This window comes from Argiope bruennichi, chromosome 1 (assembly GCF_947563725.1).
Source record: "Argiope bruennichi chromosome 1, qqArgBrue1.1, whole genome shotgun sequence".
NCBI classification, from domain to species: Eukaryota; Metazoa; Arthropoda; class Arachnida; order Araneae; family Araneidae; genus Argiope; species Argiope bruennichi.
Genome location: NC_079151.1, coordinates 34,300,489 through 34,322,916, shown reverse-complemented (window position 1 = coordinate 34,322,916; position 22,428 = coordinate 34,300,489). Strand labels below are relative to the sequence as shown.

The 22,428-nt window shown below is 29.1% G+C and overlaps 2 protein-coding genes across 4 annotated transcripts in view; one reads left to right on the top strand and one right to left on the bottom strand.

Annotated features, from left to right (window-relative positions):
• LOC129981343 (uncharacterized) overlaps positions 1–20,714 on the bottom strand; it is a 46,876-nt gene extending 26,162 nt beyond the window's left edge. For both annotated transcript variants that reach the window (XM_056092160.1, XM_056092169.1), the window contains exon 1: positions 20,650–20,714. The gene's annotated coding sequence lies outside the window, so the exon portion shown is untranslated. The remainder of the gene's footprint in view (positions 1–20,649) is intronic.
• LOC129981330 (integrin beta-PS-like) overlaps positions 1–22,428 on the top strand; it is a 96,668-nt gene that overhangs the window by 70,498 nt on the left and 3,742 nt on the right. For both annotated transcript variants that reach the window (XM_056092132.1, XM_056092124.1), the window contains 3 exons: positions 7,692–7,787; positions 8,393–8,519; positions 15,811–15,924. In XM_056092132.1, coding sequence (XP_055948107.1) covers positions 7,692–7,787; positions 8,393–8,519; positions 15,811–15,924 — 337 coding nt within the window. The remainder of the gene's footprint in view (positions 1–7,691; positions 7,788–8,392; positions 8,520–15,810; positions 15,925–22,428) is intronic.

Here is a 22,428-nt window from a genome sequence, read left to right as displayed (position 1 = left end):
AGGTCTACAGTACCCATATCTGCTTTCATGACCGAGGGTCTTGGGGTACAAGGCATATGTCCCGGTTAGGTGGTCAGTCTAGCCTTGTAGTGAACAGATTCCATTAAATTCACATTTTCCAGTCTTATCAAAAAACATGGTGAGATTTTAAATAAATACATGCCAGATTGAGTACAGCCAGGAAAGCTAATATTTCGGACAAACAGATTGATAATGATAGTTGGCTATTTTATAATAAATTTTAATCAAGTAGAACAAATATTAATTTATTTAATAGTAACAAATACTTGAATTGTCTGTCATTTCTTTTTTAAAATGGTGATTTTAATGATAATCGGATGGCATCTGGCACGGAAATAAAATTTTTTTTTCATGTTTGTGTATTTATATTTAGAGGTTTCTCTATCGATTTATAAGTAAACTATCGGCAAACAATTAGATTTCAATAACATATTTCGAAGCTACAAGAAGACATTTTAGCAATTTTTTTAAATTTTCCATTTCCAGAAATTTTTAATGTTTGTAAGAAAATAAGCATGACAATTGAACTATCAAATCACATTAACGAAGGGCATTCGATTGTTTACATTAAATAAAATGTGCTTTAAAACTCAGAACCAAGATAAATATTAAGTGGAATCGAATTCCGAAATGTAATCTCAACAATGAAAATGTTACTATCGTCGCACCATGGAATCTTACGTTCAACTGGAATATATCGTATTTTAAAATTATTAAAAGGGTACTTTATTTTCTTTGCAATATCTTTTCGAAATCTATACTGGCATCTCTTTTTTTTTTCTTTTGGGAATTTCAAGTATTTTTTTTTATACCAAGCAAATTGTTTTATGTTTTGAATTTCCTATATTCCTTACCTTTCTTTTTCTTTAAAGTCGCTTACGTAAAAACATTGAGATAGTCGGCTTATCCTATTTTATTTTTTAGTTACTTATGCCAGAGAGTTACAATTTCGAAATGACAATTTAAATAATCTGGATAAAGCAATGCTTTTTACATTCTTTTAAACGAAATATACAATATGAAAATATAATCATCAAAACATTTGAATTTAAGATTTTGACGACTCTCCACTTTTCAGACCTTCGTGAGTCCGAAAAACAAATTTTTTTGGAATTATATCTGTCCGTCTCTCAGTCTATGAACAAGATAAGTCAAAACCACTTTGAGCTAGACAGATGAAATTTAGTACATGATCCAAGTACTTCAAATTTGTAGATTTCTATTTAATTTTGAGCAAAATCCAATCAGAGGGAACGTGTCTATCTGTTTGTCCTATTATAAGTTAAAACAATAATTATAAAATGAAAATGGATAAAATTTGATACACAGTTTTAACAACTAAAATATAGACGTATGTCAAATTTGGAACCAAATTCGTCAAAATGTGGGTCGTCAGTAGGCCTATACTTTCTCAAGCATGTAAATATGATCCGAGACGCAATGACTTATGCAAATGAAATGTGGTATATAATTTAGTGACTACAATTGTAATTTTCTGTCAAGTTTTAATTTTAATCGGTCGGAAAAAAAGACATCCAAAATGCGTAGTCGTTTTCTGGTACTTCTTTATTGACAGCATGCCAGCGATAAATCGCCAAATATCGTACTCTAACTTTTGTTCGCCAATGCTATACAGTTAATAATACACAAATATATTTATTATAGAAAAAGTTACGGGGGTATCATTTCCGCTAGTTAAAGAACATATTATGACTACAAACCGATATTTAATCTATGAAATAATTTTTCGTAAAAAAAGCGGAGAAATAAAGTTCAAAAAAAGTGCGAATGCAAGAAATTATTTTTGCATATATTGTATGTTTTGCAAGAAAACAAATCTCACAGTTTTCATAAAAACAGTGAAAACTTTTTGTTATTGTTCTCGGAAAGTCAACATCGTTTTCTCACTATCTGGAACTTCTCTAGTTAAAACCAACAACAGTCCAAAAACAGATCTATTTGCAGAACTGCCGGAAGAACTCCCCGCATTTCTCGTATAATGTGCCCCATATGTCAGGGGGGAACTGCTAAATGGAGCTGGAAGAAATGCATCTGCTCAGATGTTTAAAAGCCTATCGATTTATACGATATTAAGTGTTTTTGAGATTGCTTCTTATTAATAATACACTTTGTTTTACTATATCGAATCTTTTAGCATTATTTTATGTTTTCTTCATTGTTCTCATTGAGGAAGTTCCGATGCTCTTAAATTAACCACTCCATTTTCATACTACAGACTGATCAAGTTTTCATTTTTTTTTTTTTAAATCCTTCCACCTTTTGTGTAAGTCCCAATGACTACTCTGAATATGCAAAATGCAAATATGCTTTTCTGTTGAGACGATCGTTTCCATTTCAAACAGACAAAATGAAACCAGAAATATGGAGCTCATTCAAAATTTAGGTATCCAGCTTTAACATCAGAGAAGTCAGCTACACATTATAATTCAAAATGTTATACTATGTTTTCACCTGTTATAGAGACCGCAGTGACCTATGGTAAGGTCTTGGACCGCCTTGCATGCGGATAGTGCACGTTAAATGCGACATCATGGTACAAATAGGTCTCTCCTACCTTCTTTGGTGTGTAAAGAAGGTGCTTGTTCAAGTGCCCTTCTCGTCATCCGAGCAAGGCTCAAAATTATCACTTCCGTTTAGTTATAATGGTGCCTTCAAAAGGAACATTAATATAATTAACTTAAATTGAACTGCTAAATATTATTAAAAAAAAATGCTACGTTTACACTTACTACCAAAATTAAAAGAAGTTGCTCAGAATATTCAAACATTGCCGATATTTTTTCAAACATAGCTTAAAATATAATGAATATAATTAGTATATAAAAATGATTGCTAGCGACATGTTTGCTGTGTTCACATTTATATCGGACTACTAAAGAAATTCTGCCATTGGACAGCTGTGTATGGTTAAAATCCTAACATTATAACAAGTCATGACTAGCATAATCCTAAACTAAATTATTAGTCCTTCAAAAGGGACATTAATATAACTAACCTAAATTGAACTACTAAATATTATATAAAAAATGCTACATTTACACTTACTACCAAAAATAAAATAAGTTGCTCAGAATATTCAAACATTACCAAGATTTTTTCAAACATAGCTTAAAATATAATGAATATTATTAGTATATAAAAATGATTGCTAGCGACATGTTTGATGTGCTCACATTTATATCGGACTACTAAAGAAATTCTGCCATTGGACAGCTGTGTATGGTTAAAATCCTAATATTATAACAAGTCATGACTAGCATAATCCTGAACTAAATTATTAGTCCAGTCAAATTTTATCTTAACAGGGAAAAAGTACATAATAACATTTTTATTGCTTTGTTAAGCTGAGTACTGAAAACGCACCATTATATCATGGAAGGGGGGGGGAATTGGAAATATTTGCTTCTTCACTTTTAGATGAAAGACTATTAATCTGACAGTTTAAATAAGAAAATAATCGTCATAAGTTTAAAAAATGAGTCATCGGACAAAGATAACTCAATTCTATCGGGAGCTAATTTTGATCCAGCAGAAAGGATTCAACCACACATTTTTAATAAATGTATTTGTGTATTATTAACCATATGTCATTGGGCAGTAATAGTTACGAAAGAGCGAATAATTGTTAGGATGTGGTTAATACACAACTATCAGTAAAATGAACGTATAGTTTGGACGCATTTTGTTCTGATTGACTGATCAAAATTTGACACAGAATTAAAATTGTAGTCATAAGATCATGAACCAAATTTCATATATTTCATCCATTACGTCTTTGAGTTACCATGTTTATATGCTTGTGAAATTACTGTCCAACGGAAAGTAAATTCTTTGACAGATTTGGTTCCAAAATTCTACATTGTGGATATTAAACCTTTGTACCAAGTTTTATTCATATAGCTCTCTTCTTTTTGTGTTAACTTATATTCATACAAACGGACAGGTAGACTTTTTCTGAATAGATTTCGTTCAAAATTTGATAGAAATCTATTAATTTGGAATATATGCCACATATCACATAGCCCAAAGTGTTTTTTGATTATCGAGTTCAAGACAGACATAATTCCAAAAATGTGTTTTTAGGATTTATAAAGGTCTAAAATGTAAAAATATCTCGAATTCGATTATTTTGCTATTTACAAAACTTCTTTTCGTTTACTTCGGAAACGAAAATATAAGAAAAAAAAGTTGAACTTTTTTTTTTGTGGCTAATTTTAACGAATATTTTGTCATTCCATTAAAATACGTATTATACTAGAATAAATATATGGGATAAATTTCATATCAGTATTTGAATTATTTTTTAGCGAAATTCAATTTCATAGGAAATAAAATGTCTCGATTAAGGGCTATAAGTACTTTTCTGTCCGTTCGAATATGTAAAAGAAAGGATTTAAAAAGAAAATTGTTTTACAATTTCAAATGATACCTTTTTTGGTATCATTTGATCATTATTATGCAGAAAAAAAGAAGTAATAATTAATTTTGAAACTAACATTTTGTATCAAGTAACGAGTTCATTACACCTGATTGCGTTCATTCAGAAATTGAGATAAAATATCAGCTTGGGAAAACTTTTAATCTCTTTTTTTAATTTTGCTAGATACTTTCAGCATCTCAAATCGAATCAAAATTCATTACAATTATTATTTAGAATATATTTTTTAGTATAATCTATAGTTATTTTTTCTTTCAATATGCTTAAAATAGAAATCCCCCCTTTCAATATCGGCTCAAGTATCGTTAACATCATCTATTCAAAACGACTATCAAGGGCATCAAAATGGAGAGTTAATTTATTTTTAAAACTGTAATATGTATCAAATTTCGGATAAAATTCGTCAACTGGAAGAAAATCTGTTATCCCTGTCCTATATGTGTGTGTATGTGTTTATGTATGCATAACAAATATTTCATAACTTCGGAGAGTTTTTTAATAAAATTTCGAGCGGAAAATTACAAAAGATGAACAAAATCTATAAATAACGAACAGTCAATCAATATATTTCTTCTTATTTTGATCGAAAGGTCATTTAAAAGACGCAAGAAAAAGAAATTTCTAACAGATGGTCTAGAAGTCTATTATAACAATGTCAGACACTTGTTTCGACAACTTATTATAGTTATTGTGAAGTTTCTCTTTGAAAAAGGATCTCTTTTATGTTATTGATCGCTGCTGAAGACAGGTTTAAGCTCAATACTTGAGTGTTTTTTTTTTTTTCAATTGGAGATATGATTCAGTTTTAAATGGATTTATTTTATGTAACTTTGAATGACAAAATCGTGGTTTTGTCTCGTGCATATTGGGATTTTAATGCATTGATATTTTAAATCGATAGGTTTATGGAGGAGATATAAAAGTCGTATTACATTGTCTTTCACTGGCTTGGAAAAATAAAAATCCATTGCTTTTCCGTGATGACATTTATTTATTGAGAAACTTTTCTATTTATATCGAATATAAAATTCTTTTGTGTTCGTTTTACTTGCTATAGCATTCGCCATCTTAATTTAAGTAGTATTGATTGGCTGAAACCAGTTTTTTGTGAACCGAATTTTATGATAGTAAATGCAAAATGTAATGGATTTTGAAAAGCACGGATTCCAAAAAATTATTTTTTCTTCATATTTTCTTGAGAACCCCTTCTGACATTATTGTTTTAAGTAGCACAATTTCATCTTTGCTTAGTGGTTAGTCTGTTGCTTATGTTGTGAAACATCCTAGTTTTATTAAGTAATTTTACATTTTTTCTGCATATGTAGAGTAGATTATTGATACTTTAACCCTTTAAAGGGCCATTTTTTTCTAGTCATATTATGTTAAAATATTTTTAGGCTTGAAATTAGAATAAGAAAAGGGATTCATTTAGCTTATTAGATAAATTTAATTTGATTCATTAATTAATTTGGTTAATTAATAATTAAGTATCAAATCAAGACACATCATTTTGTGTAAAATAATGAACTAAAGCATTTCAGTTTCTGTCTTTCTAAAAAAAATTGTCAGAACTTATGCCAACCTACATAAATTCATACAAAGATTGATAAATTTGGTGGGAAGCATACTTCCCACGGCCCTAGAAAGGGTTAACAGAGCATTTATGCAATATGTAAGGGCAGTGCATTAATTATACATTTTCTCTAAAACATAACTGTTATTTTAATTACTGGTTATTATTGATGAAATTCAAGCCTGTAACATTTCGGAACCAGAAGGAAATATTTGAGATTTTAATTAAATACATATTTTAGGACATTAGAAAATAGATTTTTAAATTTTTGTTCAAATTAAGTCCCACATTTCATCTATGTTAACGTCAAGAAAGGTAAAAAGTGTTAGAAATCATTCACAGTAACGTCTTAAAAATAAGAAAGAAAATACTTGTTATTTCTTTGCATTTCATTTTTCTTTTGTTAGAACTAACATCATTTAGTTGTGAATGTACACATTTTTCAAATTTATAACAGAAATATACAAGTGTAATAATTTTGCTTGTACTTAATTATTAGAGTCTTAGTTTTTCACTTTTTCATATGCGAAATATACAAAGTGAAAGTATTCCAATTATTCTAAAAATTCAGCAACAAAATTTTGATAATGTGAAACTGAAATTTCTATGATTCAATCTGCTTTGAAAGAATACGATTTGGGAAAACTGTCTGCCTATCGGTTTGTGAGTATGATTACTAAAAAACGCTTTGAGGTAGATGAATTGCATTTAGTATATGGTCTTTACGCAAAATTTTCAGATTCATATCAGATTCTGAAAGAAATTCAGAATCAGTTTGTCTGTTATTTTGAAAGAATCGAGTACGATAATTACAAAACTTAGAGCTAAAGGGATAAAAGTTTTTGTGCACAAATATGACATTTAAAATGTAGATATGTAATAAATTTTGAACGAAATCCGTTGTGGAGTAGACTATTTGTTGATCTGTATATTTTCGCATATAATATAAATGAAACAATTCAAAATTGCAACAACTTGTATAAATGAAATTTGATTTGTTTTGTAACTGAAATTGTAGTTTGTGTCAAATTTCAGCTTCGGAAAAAAGACGACCAAAATGCACATTCGGTTTTATTTACAAGTACTAAGAAGCACAAAGCACTCATGGCCTTACCGCCGTTTCATAAATTTATATTGTTGTGTTGTTACTTATGGCAATTTATAAGCCCGCTGACAGATCTGTCAGCGATTTAAGCCGAGTGAGCCTCTCTTGTTTTTTCAGTAGCGCCAAGAGTACGACTTACCTACTTCATGCATCACATTCGCTTGCACAACCCTTTTTTTTTTACAGGGGTAAGGGCACATTCGCACACCTCACAGATAGAACAACAACCATGCTCGAACCGGGACTCGAACCCCAGATCACGGGGAAGACGCGCTACCCCTATGCCAGGACGCCGGCTCATAAAATTATACATGAGAAAAGAGGATGCCAACTTTATAGAATAGTGCGAAAAAGTTTTCCACTCCCTCTGATTTTTAATTTGTATTCTAAAAGATTTATATTGGAGAAATTCTTTAAATGAAAATAATAAATAATTTTGTCTCAAAACTTCAAAAACTCCAAAAGTTTTTGTTAAATTTTTGTACTTTTTGCTAAACAATTTTTTTTTTTTTTTTTTTTTGGTTTTCTTCCAGGAAATTTGCAGTGGCAATGGACATTGCGATTGTGGTGCTTGCGTATGCAGTAGCGAAGAGCAAGAATACTTCGGGACATACTGTCATGACTGCGCTGTGAGTTATTTCTACCTGAATAATTTATATACGTGCTAACTGAAAGAAATTTTAATATTTAAATTAATATGTTAGTTAAAATATGAGATTGAAGTCTGCTATAATGTGTCCATGCACATTGTCAAGAATGCTAACAATACCAAGTCACCAAACTCAAATACCAAGATGGCTGGCAAGGTGAACAATATTATGAAAGGATTTGTTAAAATATACACCGCCTCCTTGTTTGGGTTATCATATTAGCGATAAATTCGAAATGCATTAAAGTCAATATCAACGAAGTCATTAAAAAACTTCTTATTGAAAGGAATAAGAAAACTTCATATCTAATAAGCTATCGATAATTCAGTTTGCATATACTATCTTGTAAAGTTACAATTATCAAATATGAATTTTTAAATATTATAATTAATATTGAGTTAAAAGTCTAATACTTTATTTTGGTAATGATTTGATTCTATAAATAAATCTGATAGAAATATCGCTATAAAAATGTTAATATAAAATCTACAAACTTCAAAAAATGGTTGACTTTACAGTGCTGCATTTTGTATAAGAAGTCGAAATATGTCTTATGTATTGCTTATTTTCATGCAACCCGGCAGACCTGTCCTGGAATGTGCGGGGAGTTAAGAGATTGCGTAGAATGCTTCATCACGTATCAAAAGAATCCTGCTCGCAACTGTAGCGCATGCGCATCATTGACCATCTGGCCCATTGAAAAGATAGAAGGTAAACTCACATTTGGATCTTATATTTTATTATGGAAATCGTCATTGACTTTAGTTCAATAAGCTGGATAATGTGAAATGAACAATAAGAAGTAAAACTGAGTAGTAATTTCAGTACCATCTAGGGTTTTTTTTTTTTATAAGTTTTTTTTTAACGTGTCCACTTGCATTCGGGTAAACAGATAAACTAACTTGCGAATGGAATTAGTTTAATTTTTGACAGAAATGTACATATTTGATATTAAGACCATGTTAGAAATTTCTTCTGTTTATCTTAAAACGTTTTTGAGTTATCGTTCATATACAGACATAATTCCTAAAATGCATTTTTTACGGAAATCTGAAACATGAAGATTCGTCAAAATCCCGACCTTGAATTTTTTGACGATTAAAACACTGTACAGTTCATACACGAAAAAAAAAAATGATTTCACCCTTTTGAAAAAATAAATCATTCGTTTTTTAAATTGTTGCTGTCGATTTTAGTTATATTAACCCGTTTTAAAGCAACAATAGGGCTATTTTGGGATGGATCTGATAATTTTGAACCGCAGTCAGATGACGAGGACGACATGTGAGCTGGCACTCGCTCTCCAAACTTCCACGCCGCACTAGCGGGAGGGCGTTTGGCCTCGACGGATTTTAAGTGCATTAGTGCACTAGAAGAAGAAGAAGAAGAATCCAAGAATATTCCAAAAACATAAAGCACAGATAGCAGAAATACAGCCAAGATGCACACAAAGAATAGGAAGTCGCTGAGTAAGTAATAGTAATAGTATAATTCACAAAGTATCACAAAATTCCAGAGAGAGGTTGATTCGCTCTTTTGTGCCTCCTCAGATTTATAATTACGGCTTTCTAAAGCATTACGTTACGTGGAATCCTTAGATCTCTGTTCCTAACAGAGAAAGTGCAATAATTCTTGCAGTGGCTCAAAATTTCATTTTTATCACCAACCTGCAGAATTTATCACTAAGAGGGGAGATTAATGACCTGGAATTCATTAAGAATGTCTTCAAATTAAAACCATGACTGAGATCAACATGGAAACGGTACAATGAGGGAAACGATATGACAGATTCGTCACAATATACAATAGAGTAATATGGAGCAATACACAACGGAGTATACCACTAATTCAGATTTTGTCAAATTTCTGTCAATTAAAAGATCATTCATTTTATATGAAAATAATTATTTGTAAATAATTATATATAATTTTAATTCACGGCAATACAATTTATATAACAAATATGAAGTTTAACAATAAATAAAATAAATGTACTAGAATTTGCACTCTTATCTCTGACTAGTAATTCCTCTCATAAGACTTGGAAAAAAAAATTGTGTTGCATGTACATTCATAGTACTCCATTATATCTCCATTAGCTGCAACTTTGAAAAAAATATATTGTGCTAATTAAATATAATTCCATCAAATTATTTTGAAATATTCCATTTTGTGGCATCAAAACTTCTGGTTATACTAGAAATTAATAACATCAATTCCGTTTTCGTGATATCGCAAAGAAATTATGTCCACCTGAAAATTCTTTTTTGAATATTTTTGCATACTGCCAATTGCTCTTTCCATCAAGAACGAATAGCGTTTCATAAGAATTCAAATCGGGGCTATTACCAAGCCATGGAAAGCGCTAGATACTCTGTTGAGCTAGGTATTTCCAGAATTAAACCAATCATCATGCGCACAATGGTAATTCGAATGTGCTAATGTATAAAATTTGTAACAGAAATAAATCCTGTGAAAAGCAACGACATTTTTTAGCTCAATAACATGGTGCAAACTTTCCCTGTATGTTGCAGTGTCAGGTGTACCAGACCGATTACGAATAGTGGTAATAATCTTGTACTTTAGAACACGGATGTATCCATCCCCATTAGACCTTCCGATCAAAAGCCATAACTGTCACCTCCGCGCCCAAATCATTTAAGAACTCGAGAATGTAAGAGTATTTAGCACACAAACCACATGAAAAATTCCTCCCTGTCTATATCTGGCACAATGTATTCAATCAAAGCAAATGTTATTACATTTAATCTGAAATGAGAAAATCATTTGATATATTTTATTGTTCTCTTATGTAATGAAAATTCCATTTTGCACACAGAGCCCGAACACGATGTAATTTTTCAGTCAAAAGAGTTTTTTGTTTGTGGATGTTATGCTTTCTAAATAAATTGAGGCAGTCTTCTTTTAACTGCTTGGCTACTGATAATAACATTTGATTCGATTCCACAGTTCCGTCTGGTAAAATACTGGAATAAACTTTCCGCTTTTGGAAGCTCTGTTTCGATTTGGTTGCTGGTAATAATATTAAATTCGATTACCCAGTTCCAATTCGATTTGGCTGCTGGCTAAAACACTACATTTGACTTCTGGTAACAGTATTAAATTTGACTGTCGAGTAATTATATACCAATTTTATGCGTTAAATATCATTCTTAGTGCAAGGCAAATGCCACATTTTTCTTATAATATTTTAATTAATGCATATTGCACATTAGCATGTACGCCAAAGTGACTTTTTGTCTTTCCTGTTGTTTTTATACACGTGGTTGGTCCAATCACTTTCAAAATGACATAGTAGCAGAAACGATAGTGCAACGACATCCTTATTTCAAATCGATGAAAACTTTTACCTTCTTTTCAACAATATTATTTGACCTATTTATACTTATAATGCCATATTCATTAAGAATGCAAGTGATGCGATCTAATTTAATGTAATTTAAATCTAATTTGATCTAATTTAAAATGTAATTCGTTGCATTTAAATGTTTACGTTGCATTTAAATGTTTACGTTGCATTAAAATTACGTTGTTTATACGTATGTGAATGTACAGAAGACAGATGGTCAACTTTGTGACGGATCTGATTAAAAATTTTATGTGGATTTACACTTTAGATGCTAAACCTGTATAGCAAACAGACTTTGGGCAAGCAGATTTCACTATAAATCCAGCGTTAAGATCACATACCAAATTTCATTAAGCTGGCCCAAAATTCTTGTGAGTTATCGTGCTGACAGACAGACATTATTTCGAGAATGCGTTTTTGAAGTTCAGGGAGATCTGAAATTTAAAAATTCGGTGAAATCACTAATTCGAAGTTTTTGATGTTTATAATACTTTTTGTTTGTATACTTCACTTAAGAGAAAATAAAAAAAAGATTATTTTTACGATATGGCATACAACTATTTACAAAAATATTAATTAGTAATGTTTTGCTAATTCCGGCTGAAAGTTATTCAATAAATTAGTTTGTATTTGCAATGTTTTAGTAAGGTGGCATTGAAAATAAAAATTTTCAAAATTTTTACACCACTTTACACTCTCAGCCCAAAGATATCATTAGCGTCTTCTCATGTGATCAACGAATTTAAAATTGGGTTAAATAAACATTAATAATATCCAATTGCCCAGTTCCACATCCTTCTAATAGGTAATTTAAATAATAAAATGGCATTGCATAATAATAGCACAATGCCCCGTTTTTATGACGTGACGACCTTCACGTGTAATTGAAATCTTTCGCTTTGTTCCCAATTACTTCATGGCACTGTGAGATGTCATGTCAAATAACTGCATCTCCGCATATTCAAATATCCATTCATTTAAAATGACGAGTGAGATTTCACTTATGTCTACAAGCATAAATTCAAATATCCTCCTAAATTAATAAATCAGAGCATTAACTATCTTCATGAATATGGTGAAATATTTTGATTATTAGAAAATAGCTTCACAAGTGATGCTTCCTCGTTTAAATGGATTTTAAAATCATAGAATTTAATTTAAGAGCCTTTCTTTAAAGGTCATTTCAGTTGTGCATTAATCGTAAACAAAGAGTATGATTTGTTTGATAGTTTGATAAAGTTAAAAGTTTATTTAATTTTTTTTATGAAAACTGAATATGAATATTGATTGATTATTTTTGATTCTGTAGAAAAATTCTTTTCTCATCGAATTTCCTTGTTATTCCGTTTGTATAAATATCACTTTTATTATTTTTTAAATTGAATTTTGGCCGTAAAGAGGATTATACGAAGGAAATTATTATTTGTAATTAATAAAAAAGAATGTCCAGCCGTAATATTTCGATAATCCACAGGGCCGAGGTGGCCTGATGGTAAGATCTTGGCTTCGGAACCGGAGGGTATCAGGTTCGAGACCCGATTCCACCGAAGAAACAGTAGATCTAGTGCACTTAAAATCCGTCGAGGCCAAACGCCCTCCCGCTAGTGCGGCGTGGAAGTTTGGAGAGCGAGTGCCAGCTCACATGTCGTCCTCGTCATCTGACTGCGGTTCAAAATTATCAGATCCATCCCAAAATAGCCCTATTGTTGCTTTAAAACGGGTTAATATAACTAAAATCGACAGCAACAATTTAAAAAACGAATGATTTATTTATTCAAAAGGGTGAAATCATTTTTTTTCGTGTATGAATTGTACAGTGTTTTAATCGCCAAAAAATTCAAGCTGGGAATTTTGACGAATCTTTGTGTTTCAGATTTCCGTAAAAAACGCATTTTAGGAATTATGTCTGTATATGAACGATAACTCAAAAACGTTTTAAGATAAACAGAAGAAATTTCTTACGTGGTTTTAATATCAAATATGTACATTTCTGTCAAAAATTAAACTAATTCCATTCGCAAGTTAGTTTATCTGTTTACCCGAATGCAAGTGAACACGTTAAAAAAACTTATAAAAGAAACCTAGATGGTACTGAAATTACAACTCAGTTTTACTTTCCAAAATGCAGATCCGTAAGAAATTTTGAGCTAAATCCATTTACGGATTGACCGTCTGTCGGTCTGTTCATTCGCATGCACGTAAACGTAATAATTGAAAACCGGAACATCTTTGAAATATTGTATGTGATCTTGTTACTAAAATTATAAATCTGTAATAGGTTTTTTTTCAATCAGTTATAAAAGCTTTCAAAACGCATACTCGGTTTTTTTCCCTATGCTATGAAACAGAAATAATTCATGTGAGGGACATTGAAAATAAAAATCTGAGCACTCATAATGCTAATGGTCTTCTTGTGCAAAGTTTAAAATTTTTATGGAAAGTGCTAACAGTTTTATTATAGAGTATGCGAGTACTATTTCGTGCTGGTTACTATTTTGTGTGTGAAAAAAGATATTGTGATTGCTAAAAAAATGAAAACTGGCATTAAGATTTCAATGAATCTCCCTTTTTTAGATCTCCCTATGGTGAAAGGAACCATTTTTGACTATGAATTATGACCATATTTATCACTATGAAAGTGAAAACGAAAAAACAAAAATGAACGAAATTTTATTACAAATTGTCAGCAAAATCATTATAAATTCGTAACTATCAACGACAATATCGATGAGATTCATCAATGTGATGTCTGTCTGTCTATCAGTCCAGGTGTATGTAACACGATAACTTAAACTCATCGCGCTTGTTTGATGAAATCTAGCATAAGGTCTAATCAAAATTGTAGATGCGCGTCCGATTCTGAATTATTTTCGTTTACTAGGTCATTTCTTGTCGGTCTAGACGTCTGTCTACATGGAAGAAATAAGCAAAAAGTTACATTTAGTACATAATCGATACACCAAAATTGTAAATCGATATCTGAATATGGATTTAATGCATTAACAAGTAGATTGTCTGTCTGCTTGTCTATCTATATCTATGCGAATTCAATAATTCAAAATCGCAATAATACAAAAAGAGTTTAACTAGTGGCATTGATATTCAAATTATAATCAATGGAATGGAAAGGAATCAATCAATGGAAGTGAAAACAATCAATAAAGGGATAATTGATTGTTTTCACTCTATGTTACGAAGCTACATGCAAAATGTACAGCATTTTGAAAGTATTTGAGGAAATATAGAGAACACTCTGTACAATTCGTGTTAATTGTTAAATTCTTTCATTGTATTCTAGCTTTGATTTTTAAAAGTTTAATAAATACATTTATCTTTCAGTTACTGTAATAGAAGGCGGCTATAAAGAAAATAAATTCATGATTAATTTTATTACAATTTTTTAATTCTACAAAATTGCATCTAATCAAATACAGTTTTATATTAAATTTTAAAAAGTTGTTTATATTGCATCTAAAAAAACTCTAGCACATTAATCTTAAGTGAAAGCATTCAAAAGAACTAAGAAAGTGTGTATTTTATCAACAGACAAAAATCAAGATTTCTCCACTCACATTATAAGAAAGTCATATATAATATGTTGTCAATGAGTTGCACATACATTCGTATCTCGATAATAATAATAATTATTATAATAAATACATAAACAAACTTTAAAACAATCTAAAATAGCCTTGTCTATTTTTTGTTTTCTTAATTATATTACTTTCTAGTAATCAACGTGAGAGACTATCATCTAAAAAATATCTTATGCCACTGCAAATTTTTTTTTAAAAAAAATTCTATATTACCATACAGTAATGCTAATTCAATTCGTTCTTACTTTTCTTTAATTTCCACATTATTCATTATTAGTATTTTATATTTAATTTTTCATTACATTCATTATAATGTCATTTAAAAAGTGTTTCTTATTTTTATTGATATAAGTGACAATACACATAATCATTAAAATGTTTTTTAGAATAGCAACATGTAAGTAAGTTAATTTAATAATTAAAAATTTATATTTCACTTCATTCTGTATAAATGACAAAATGGGTTTTAAAATAATCTTTGTAAATATGACATTTTTTTGTGCAATTTTGCAGTGAAAATTTAGTGAAAAAAAATACTTATTTTCGATCTGAATTTTTCTAAATGACGAATAAAATCCAAAATCTGGAACCAATACATACGGTAAGACCAAATCTCAAGTTGTATTAATTCAGCCCATGCTTTTTTACTTATCACGATCCAACGCGCACACACAAATATTATATATATATATATATAATGTTAGGAATAGTAATTTTTGTTGGTATTTTTTTAGTATACTGAAAAATGGAGTTAATTCTCAATTTTTAGATTTCTGTATTTTTTTATACATTTACATTATATATTAAAAGAAAAATTATGTATGGCGCAGGGTATAGTTAATAATTAGAAGTTAAAATGTTCGCTATCACTATAAACTGAACAGAAATTTTTTTAGCCATTTAAAAATTAAGTCTGATATAGCGCGAATGGTTATATACAGAACTCTTTAGCACACGATCATTAGCGAATGTGTCAATATTGTAATTATTTATTTAAAATTAGAACTAAAAGTTGATTATAATTTCTGTATTTTAGTGAGAGAAAAAGAAAAGCTGTGTTCCTTTGAAGACGAAATGAAGTGCCGTTTCACTTTCAAGTACGCTTTTGATCAAGACAACCAACTCTTGGTATGGACAAAAATGGTTAAAGGTATGAACATTTTTTTCTTTTTTTCTTTTCTGAATTCTCCTCCAACTAAACCACATTTATTTGTCGAATTCAAAGAAATTAGAGGAAGACTCATTATGGATAGTAATTTTAACACACTATTATAATACCCTAGAAATTTAAAATATTAAAAGAAATGACGGAAAAGATTTCTAGCCTTTTACCAACAGTTCGAAGATTCTTTGAACTTTTGTTGGCCTTTTTTTTCCTATGCAAAACTTGGATATTTAGTCAGCATAACATCCAGTCACAACAATTACTGTTTACACGGCTTAGTTCTGTGATAACGGGGTGGCTGGCAGTAATTAAAATAAATAAAATAAGCCACATTGAAATTTTGTGTTAGCGTCTCTTTTTTAAAGTAAAACTGAAGGATATGACAATTTTCAAATTTATCATCGATGCAAAATATGAATGCTTGAAAATTGATTTAGAAAATAAGATAGCGTAAAATTTTCACAAATTATAAACATTGTAAAAACTATCGAATAGTTCAGATATTCAGCGATCCTATTTAAATGATACTTCAGTTAAAAGTTCCGCTAAAAAAATGGAACCATCGTTCTATAAATCATACGTCAGACATTTTGTTAGATCTATATTATCAAATCTTTCACAGACTAATCAAATGTACGTCGAAATGAAATCTAAAAAGCATAAACAACATTCAAAGCATCATACAGCCCATGGAACAAATTAACTTTCTAATCTCGAGTGATATATAAAAATTCGTTCATTCTGCTATCGAATTAGCAATGGAGAAATCGAATAGAGCAAATATCTTCCTTCCATATCTGCTGTTCCGAACAAAAAAGAAAGCATCGGAATGGCATTCGCATCGATCGATTCCGAAAATTGCTTCGCCCACGGAACAGCAATTTAATCTCTCTTCTATATAGGAATTCTAGTTGGAAATTCTTAATGGATTCGTTTTATGTTACGGAATTCGTTAAGATGCTTTTAAAAGTCACAGAACAAAACTTTTTTGTTTTAATTAGTTTGAGCTTGGAACAAAAGATTTCAGTCTTCTGATTGGCTTACGTAGCAATTAAATACACAGGAAACGAATGAGAGGTTCTGGGTTCCTTAATTAAGATTTATCTTGTTCTCTTTTCTGTTTAATGTAAAAATTTTAATCTGTAGTATTTAATAATTTTTAAATTATAAAATGTAATAAAATCTTCTTTATAACTTTTTCTTTTTAAACTAAAATCGAGGAAATATAGCCATTCGCAAAACATTACTAAATTTCCTTCGTCCCCCCCCCACTCCGCAAGAAAAATAAATTTGGAATCTATGTACCAAACAATCTAAACGGATAAAATTTGGTTCTGGGTTTTTACACCAAAATTATTCGATTTCTATTATTATTTCACAAAATCCATCAATGGGAAAACTGCTTATCTGTCCATCCGAGTACTTGTAACTTAAAAAAGAAACAAACAACAAATATTACATCTGGAAAATGATTTTATTAGAATTAACGATCATGCACCAAATTTCGTACTAAATTTTTCAATAGTTAAATAATTTCTTGATCTTGTAATATGAACGTAATAATAAAGTATTAAACCAGATCGGTGAATTTTGGTAAATATAATAAAAATCGTAAATATGTCTGTTTTCCAGATTTTTCGTATTAAATACCACAGTCCGTCGTTTGTATGACGTGTCAATACATAATATGACTCCAACATTACAAAAAAGATAACTGATATTTAATATGAGACTTTTGACGCCAAAAATTGTAAATCTGTATTAAATTTCAAACCCATTGGGATAAAGGCAAGATTTCAACATATTTACTGTTTTATCTACGATACCATAAAGCTTAGGAAAAAAAAAAAAAAAAAACACGCCATATTGTGTAAGTACATGAAAAATTCGATATAATAAACGATGTAACAATGCAGCAATGTCATAATAATTCAAATGAAATGATAAACAGCTTCCTCGAATATTTTCCTATTCCTTCTTATTTTATATTTTCTCGCATACTTCCTCGTAAAAGTGTGATCCGTCTTTCATTCTGCATAAAAATTGTGAACTTTGGTAAGACCATGAAAGCCATAAATGCTCAGATTTTTATTTTCAGAGACCTGTACGTAAGCGTTTTGTGTGTGTACTGAAGTGAAGAAAACCCAGCATGCATTCTGGACTTTTTTGAAATCGATTGATACATAACTACAATTTTAGTAACAAGATTGCATGACAATTTACATAAGAGCATAACAACATATAACATGTCATAACAATTTACATAAGGCATTTACATAAGAGCGTTTTGAGTTATCGCGTTTATACATACGAATGTACAGACCGACAGACGGTTAACCTTCTGATAAATTTGGTAATATTAATTGATATACTGTGAGATCGTAAAAGCTCCCCCCCCCCTTTTTTTTGTCTTTTTGTCTCCCATCGAAACGTATTCGGCACAGAAAAATCCCTGTAATTTATGGAACATGAGTGAATAAAGTATATTTTGATCTTAAAGTTTTATATTTTTATTGCAAGCAACATTTATTATTATTGTATAAGAAAGGAGATAAAATATCATAAAATATATTGCTTGTCTGGGGCAGATATATCTTAATGGTGTTTTTCTTATTTTTTAGCCTCGGAATTATTGTTAAATTACTCCAACAAAAAACTCCAGACATAAATACAGATCAGTCCTAGACTAAAGTTAAGAAATATGTACAGAATCATCCATATATAGTTACCATAACGGCCATGGTAGTAGTTACTTCATGGATAGTCGGTGCTCAGTAAAAAAGTGTTTTATTATATTAAAAATTAATCGATATGTTGATTTTTCCCATTCTATTCCTCTCTAAGATACAAAAATATACCTTTCAGTTATGCCTATTTCATTTACTTATTATTTGTCCTTTAATTATAGAAATTAAATTAAGTATATTTAACAACAATATTTTTCATTGTTTTCTTTATAAACATATGGTTGCGATGATATTAAATATAATTTTTGTATTCACGGTATCGTTGCTATAATTAATATTTTACGATGTTTGGGACTGCAAGTGCGGTTTAGTTTAGTTATATTAACGTATCATTATAAGCACATATAGGTTTATTTTACAACGAACATCATAATTTTGAACCTTGGTCAGATGCGAGAACGCTGGGATCTCCTCTCCAGCTTACTTCGCCACACCAAAGGAAACTACAGGTTCGAATATCCTTTAAATTTTCTGAATGATTAACTCGCTGAAAAGCTCATATTTTCTTGCACTTTCATTCTTGTGAAAGTGGAGAAGGGAAAAGGTAATATTTTTATTTTCATTTATTTCGAATCAAACGGCGTTTACCTTCACTTTCCCTTTTGCCGACAGATATTTTTATTTTTTTCGAATATGACAAGAGAAAAGACATGCAAAATATACAAAGTGAAAATATTGTAATCGTCAAAAAATACAACCTCAAAAATTTGACGAATTTCTACGTGTCAGACCTCCAGAATCCAAAAAAAACACATTTTTGGAATTATGTCTATCTGTAAGCACGATAAATAAAAAACGCTTTCATTTAATCGTATATGATCTTAATGGGGTCTTAGAACCAAATTTTTGGATTTTCATCAAATTTAGACAGTGGTCTTAGTACCAATTTTTTTTAAATCAAATTTAAAAAGAAATACATGCGCAAGAAATCTGTTATAACAGTTTAAAGAAAATACGTATTTTTAATAAGCATTTTCAAATGAAAGCTTGTATTTCTCTCATAAAATCTAAAGAATTCAGCAAATAAAAACAAAATTTGAATCAAATATATAAGTTTAAAGAAACTGAAAAATGAATACTTAGAAGCTTGAATAAAACTTTTATATTAATATAAAACTACTGTCTTATTAATTGTCTATAAATTATCATAATTAATTGTTTAAAATCCACACATAAATATAATTTTTCAAATAAAATCATTGATGCTAAATCCGAAGATATAGATTTCGTTCAATAATAATTTTTCTTGTACAATTTTATTTATTGAAAGCAAAATATTAGAAGAATAAATAAAGTTTGAACTGCTGTATTTCAAACATATATTTACTATTTCACGCTTCAAAGGAATGTGGGGGGGGGGGATAAAAAGAAATATATTGCGCGTCTCTTTGGTTGTGAAACAACAATGCACAATTTTTAAAAAATATTTTCTGATTTAATACCACCAAAAATGTATAATCCAATTAAAATAATAATTTTCTAATAATGATTTTTCCAAGGTTATATATTTTCCTTTTTAATACATTTCTTTGTGTAAAAATATATAGTTAGATTATCGTGAAATATTAAAATACTTTATTTTAAAGGCAATTTAAGAAATTACAGTACGATTTTTTTTTTTTTTTTTTTTTACACTAAGCACAGCTCTAGCCCCTGTACACGTAGTCACTGGATATTTACTGTCATACCAAACAAATGAACTCGGTGTCTTCCATTATTGTGTCAGCCTTTTGCTAAATTAATAAATGAAATTAAATTTGAATAAGAAATTTTTAAGATGACTTTGATAATTTGCGAATTTTATTAATTTTAAAACGCAATAACATTTTAAATTTCCAACATTACGTTTAGATGTGTAATTTTTAAGTACACGGATATATAATTCTAAATAAGCGTTTAATAAAAATGAGACAGATTTCGTCATATATCTTGTAATATATATATAAATAATAAATTTACCTACCTATATTTAAGAAAAAATACGCGTGATTTACAATATCTACGAAGTTGCTGTAGCGATGCTACTCTGCGTGCAATAATCAAAACAAATATTCCAATCAACTTCTGTTTCTGTATCTTTCGTTGGAACTAAACATAAACATTTCTTTCGTAACTATCAACAAGTGTTCTATAAAAACTTAAAGTTGTATCGGATGCCAAAATATTTGGGGCACAATACGAAAGATTTTATTTTTGAATGAAAAGTTGCAAATGTGTGCCAAAATCTTTTGTTGAAAGTAAAAAAGAAAACGTTTTTATTCTTGAATCACGTAATGCTGTAATTACTTTTAATTCCCGATTACAGAGATAAAATAAATACAAAATTGAATTATATAAAAAGTTTGTTTTATATTCGAATTAAATATTCAAATCTCATTTGTTGAAAGTAAAATAGAAATATTTTATTTGTTTACCCTTATTCATTTGTTTAATCTTCTAATATTCTTTTTACCGTTCTACTTATTCTTTCTACCGTTGTACTTTAATTTTACAAATTATATTGAACAAATTTTTTTATCGATTTAATTTCATAATTTAAAGCAATACTTCATAATTATTTTTTCTGCTATTTCAATAACTTGAAAAAATGTCATTTTCTCGAAATGTGCTGTTAATAAAATTTTTATCGAATTACCTAAAAGTGTAGAATAAGAGCAATGGTATTTTATTATAATATGTTCACTGATTTTTATTTGCACTACAAAGAATTTCTACAGAGAAGAAAATATCTAAGTAAGGAAATGAATGTTAATGAAATTCATATTGGGCTTGAAAAGAGTTAAAATCCATGCTTACAATTTTTCAGGAAAATTTTTTACGTTACCTTGTTAAAAAGTACTATCTTTCTCCATCAAATACAAAGAATTTATTGAGCTAAGATTTGATATAATTTAAATGCATTTTAATAATATTCAGTTTTTGATTATACTGTTTTTTAAAGTCATTTAAGGTAGGTGACGACGTTAAGAATCCAATATTTCATAAAACTAATATATTAAAAATTTAATATTTTTAATTTCTGAACTGTTAATCATTTGAATATGTTTTTAAGTTCATTCTTTAGGCAGTTACATTGATTTTTATATTTGCATAACTTACATTTTAATGCAATTTCTCAATTTCTAAACTTTAGAAAAATCTTTATGACATAAAATATAATGCATGTTTTTAAATTTAATTTTTGTATAATAATTAGCCAATGTTCTACCTGAAGTACAGAATAAGTAATTTGAAATTTAAAATGTTTTTATAATTATTTTAATACTTCAGAATCGAAAAAAAGTTGAACATTTCATATTATCAGTTGAACTCAAGGATTTAAAGATTGGATAAAAATTTCTAGGTTTAATTAGGTAATATATTTTTACCTAATCTGCAAAATTTTAAAACTAAAAAGTTTTTGCTTTACACCTCTTACTATCCATCCTCAAAAAAAAAAAAAAAAAAAAAAAAAAAACTTTCAAATTATTATTGACTTTTAAATAATTTATTATTCGATCCTTCATTATTTTCGACTTTTAAATATTAATTTTGACTTTTACTACTTTGTATACATATATACTACTATATACTTTATATACTATTTTTACTACTTTTGACTTTTAAATAATTTATTATTATATAGGTTTGTTTTTCCAATCTATATTATGCAAATGAAATAAAAAATATGTATTTTATAACACTTTCCAAAAAAAATTCATTCTAAACGTAGTCAAATATCTTAATAAAAATAAGAAAATGG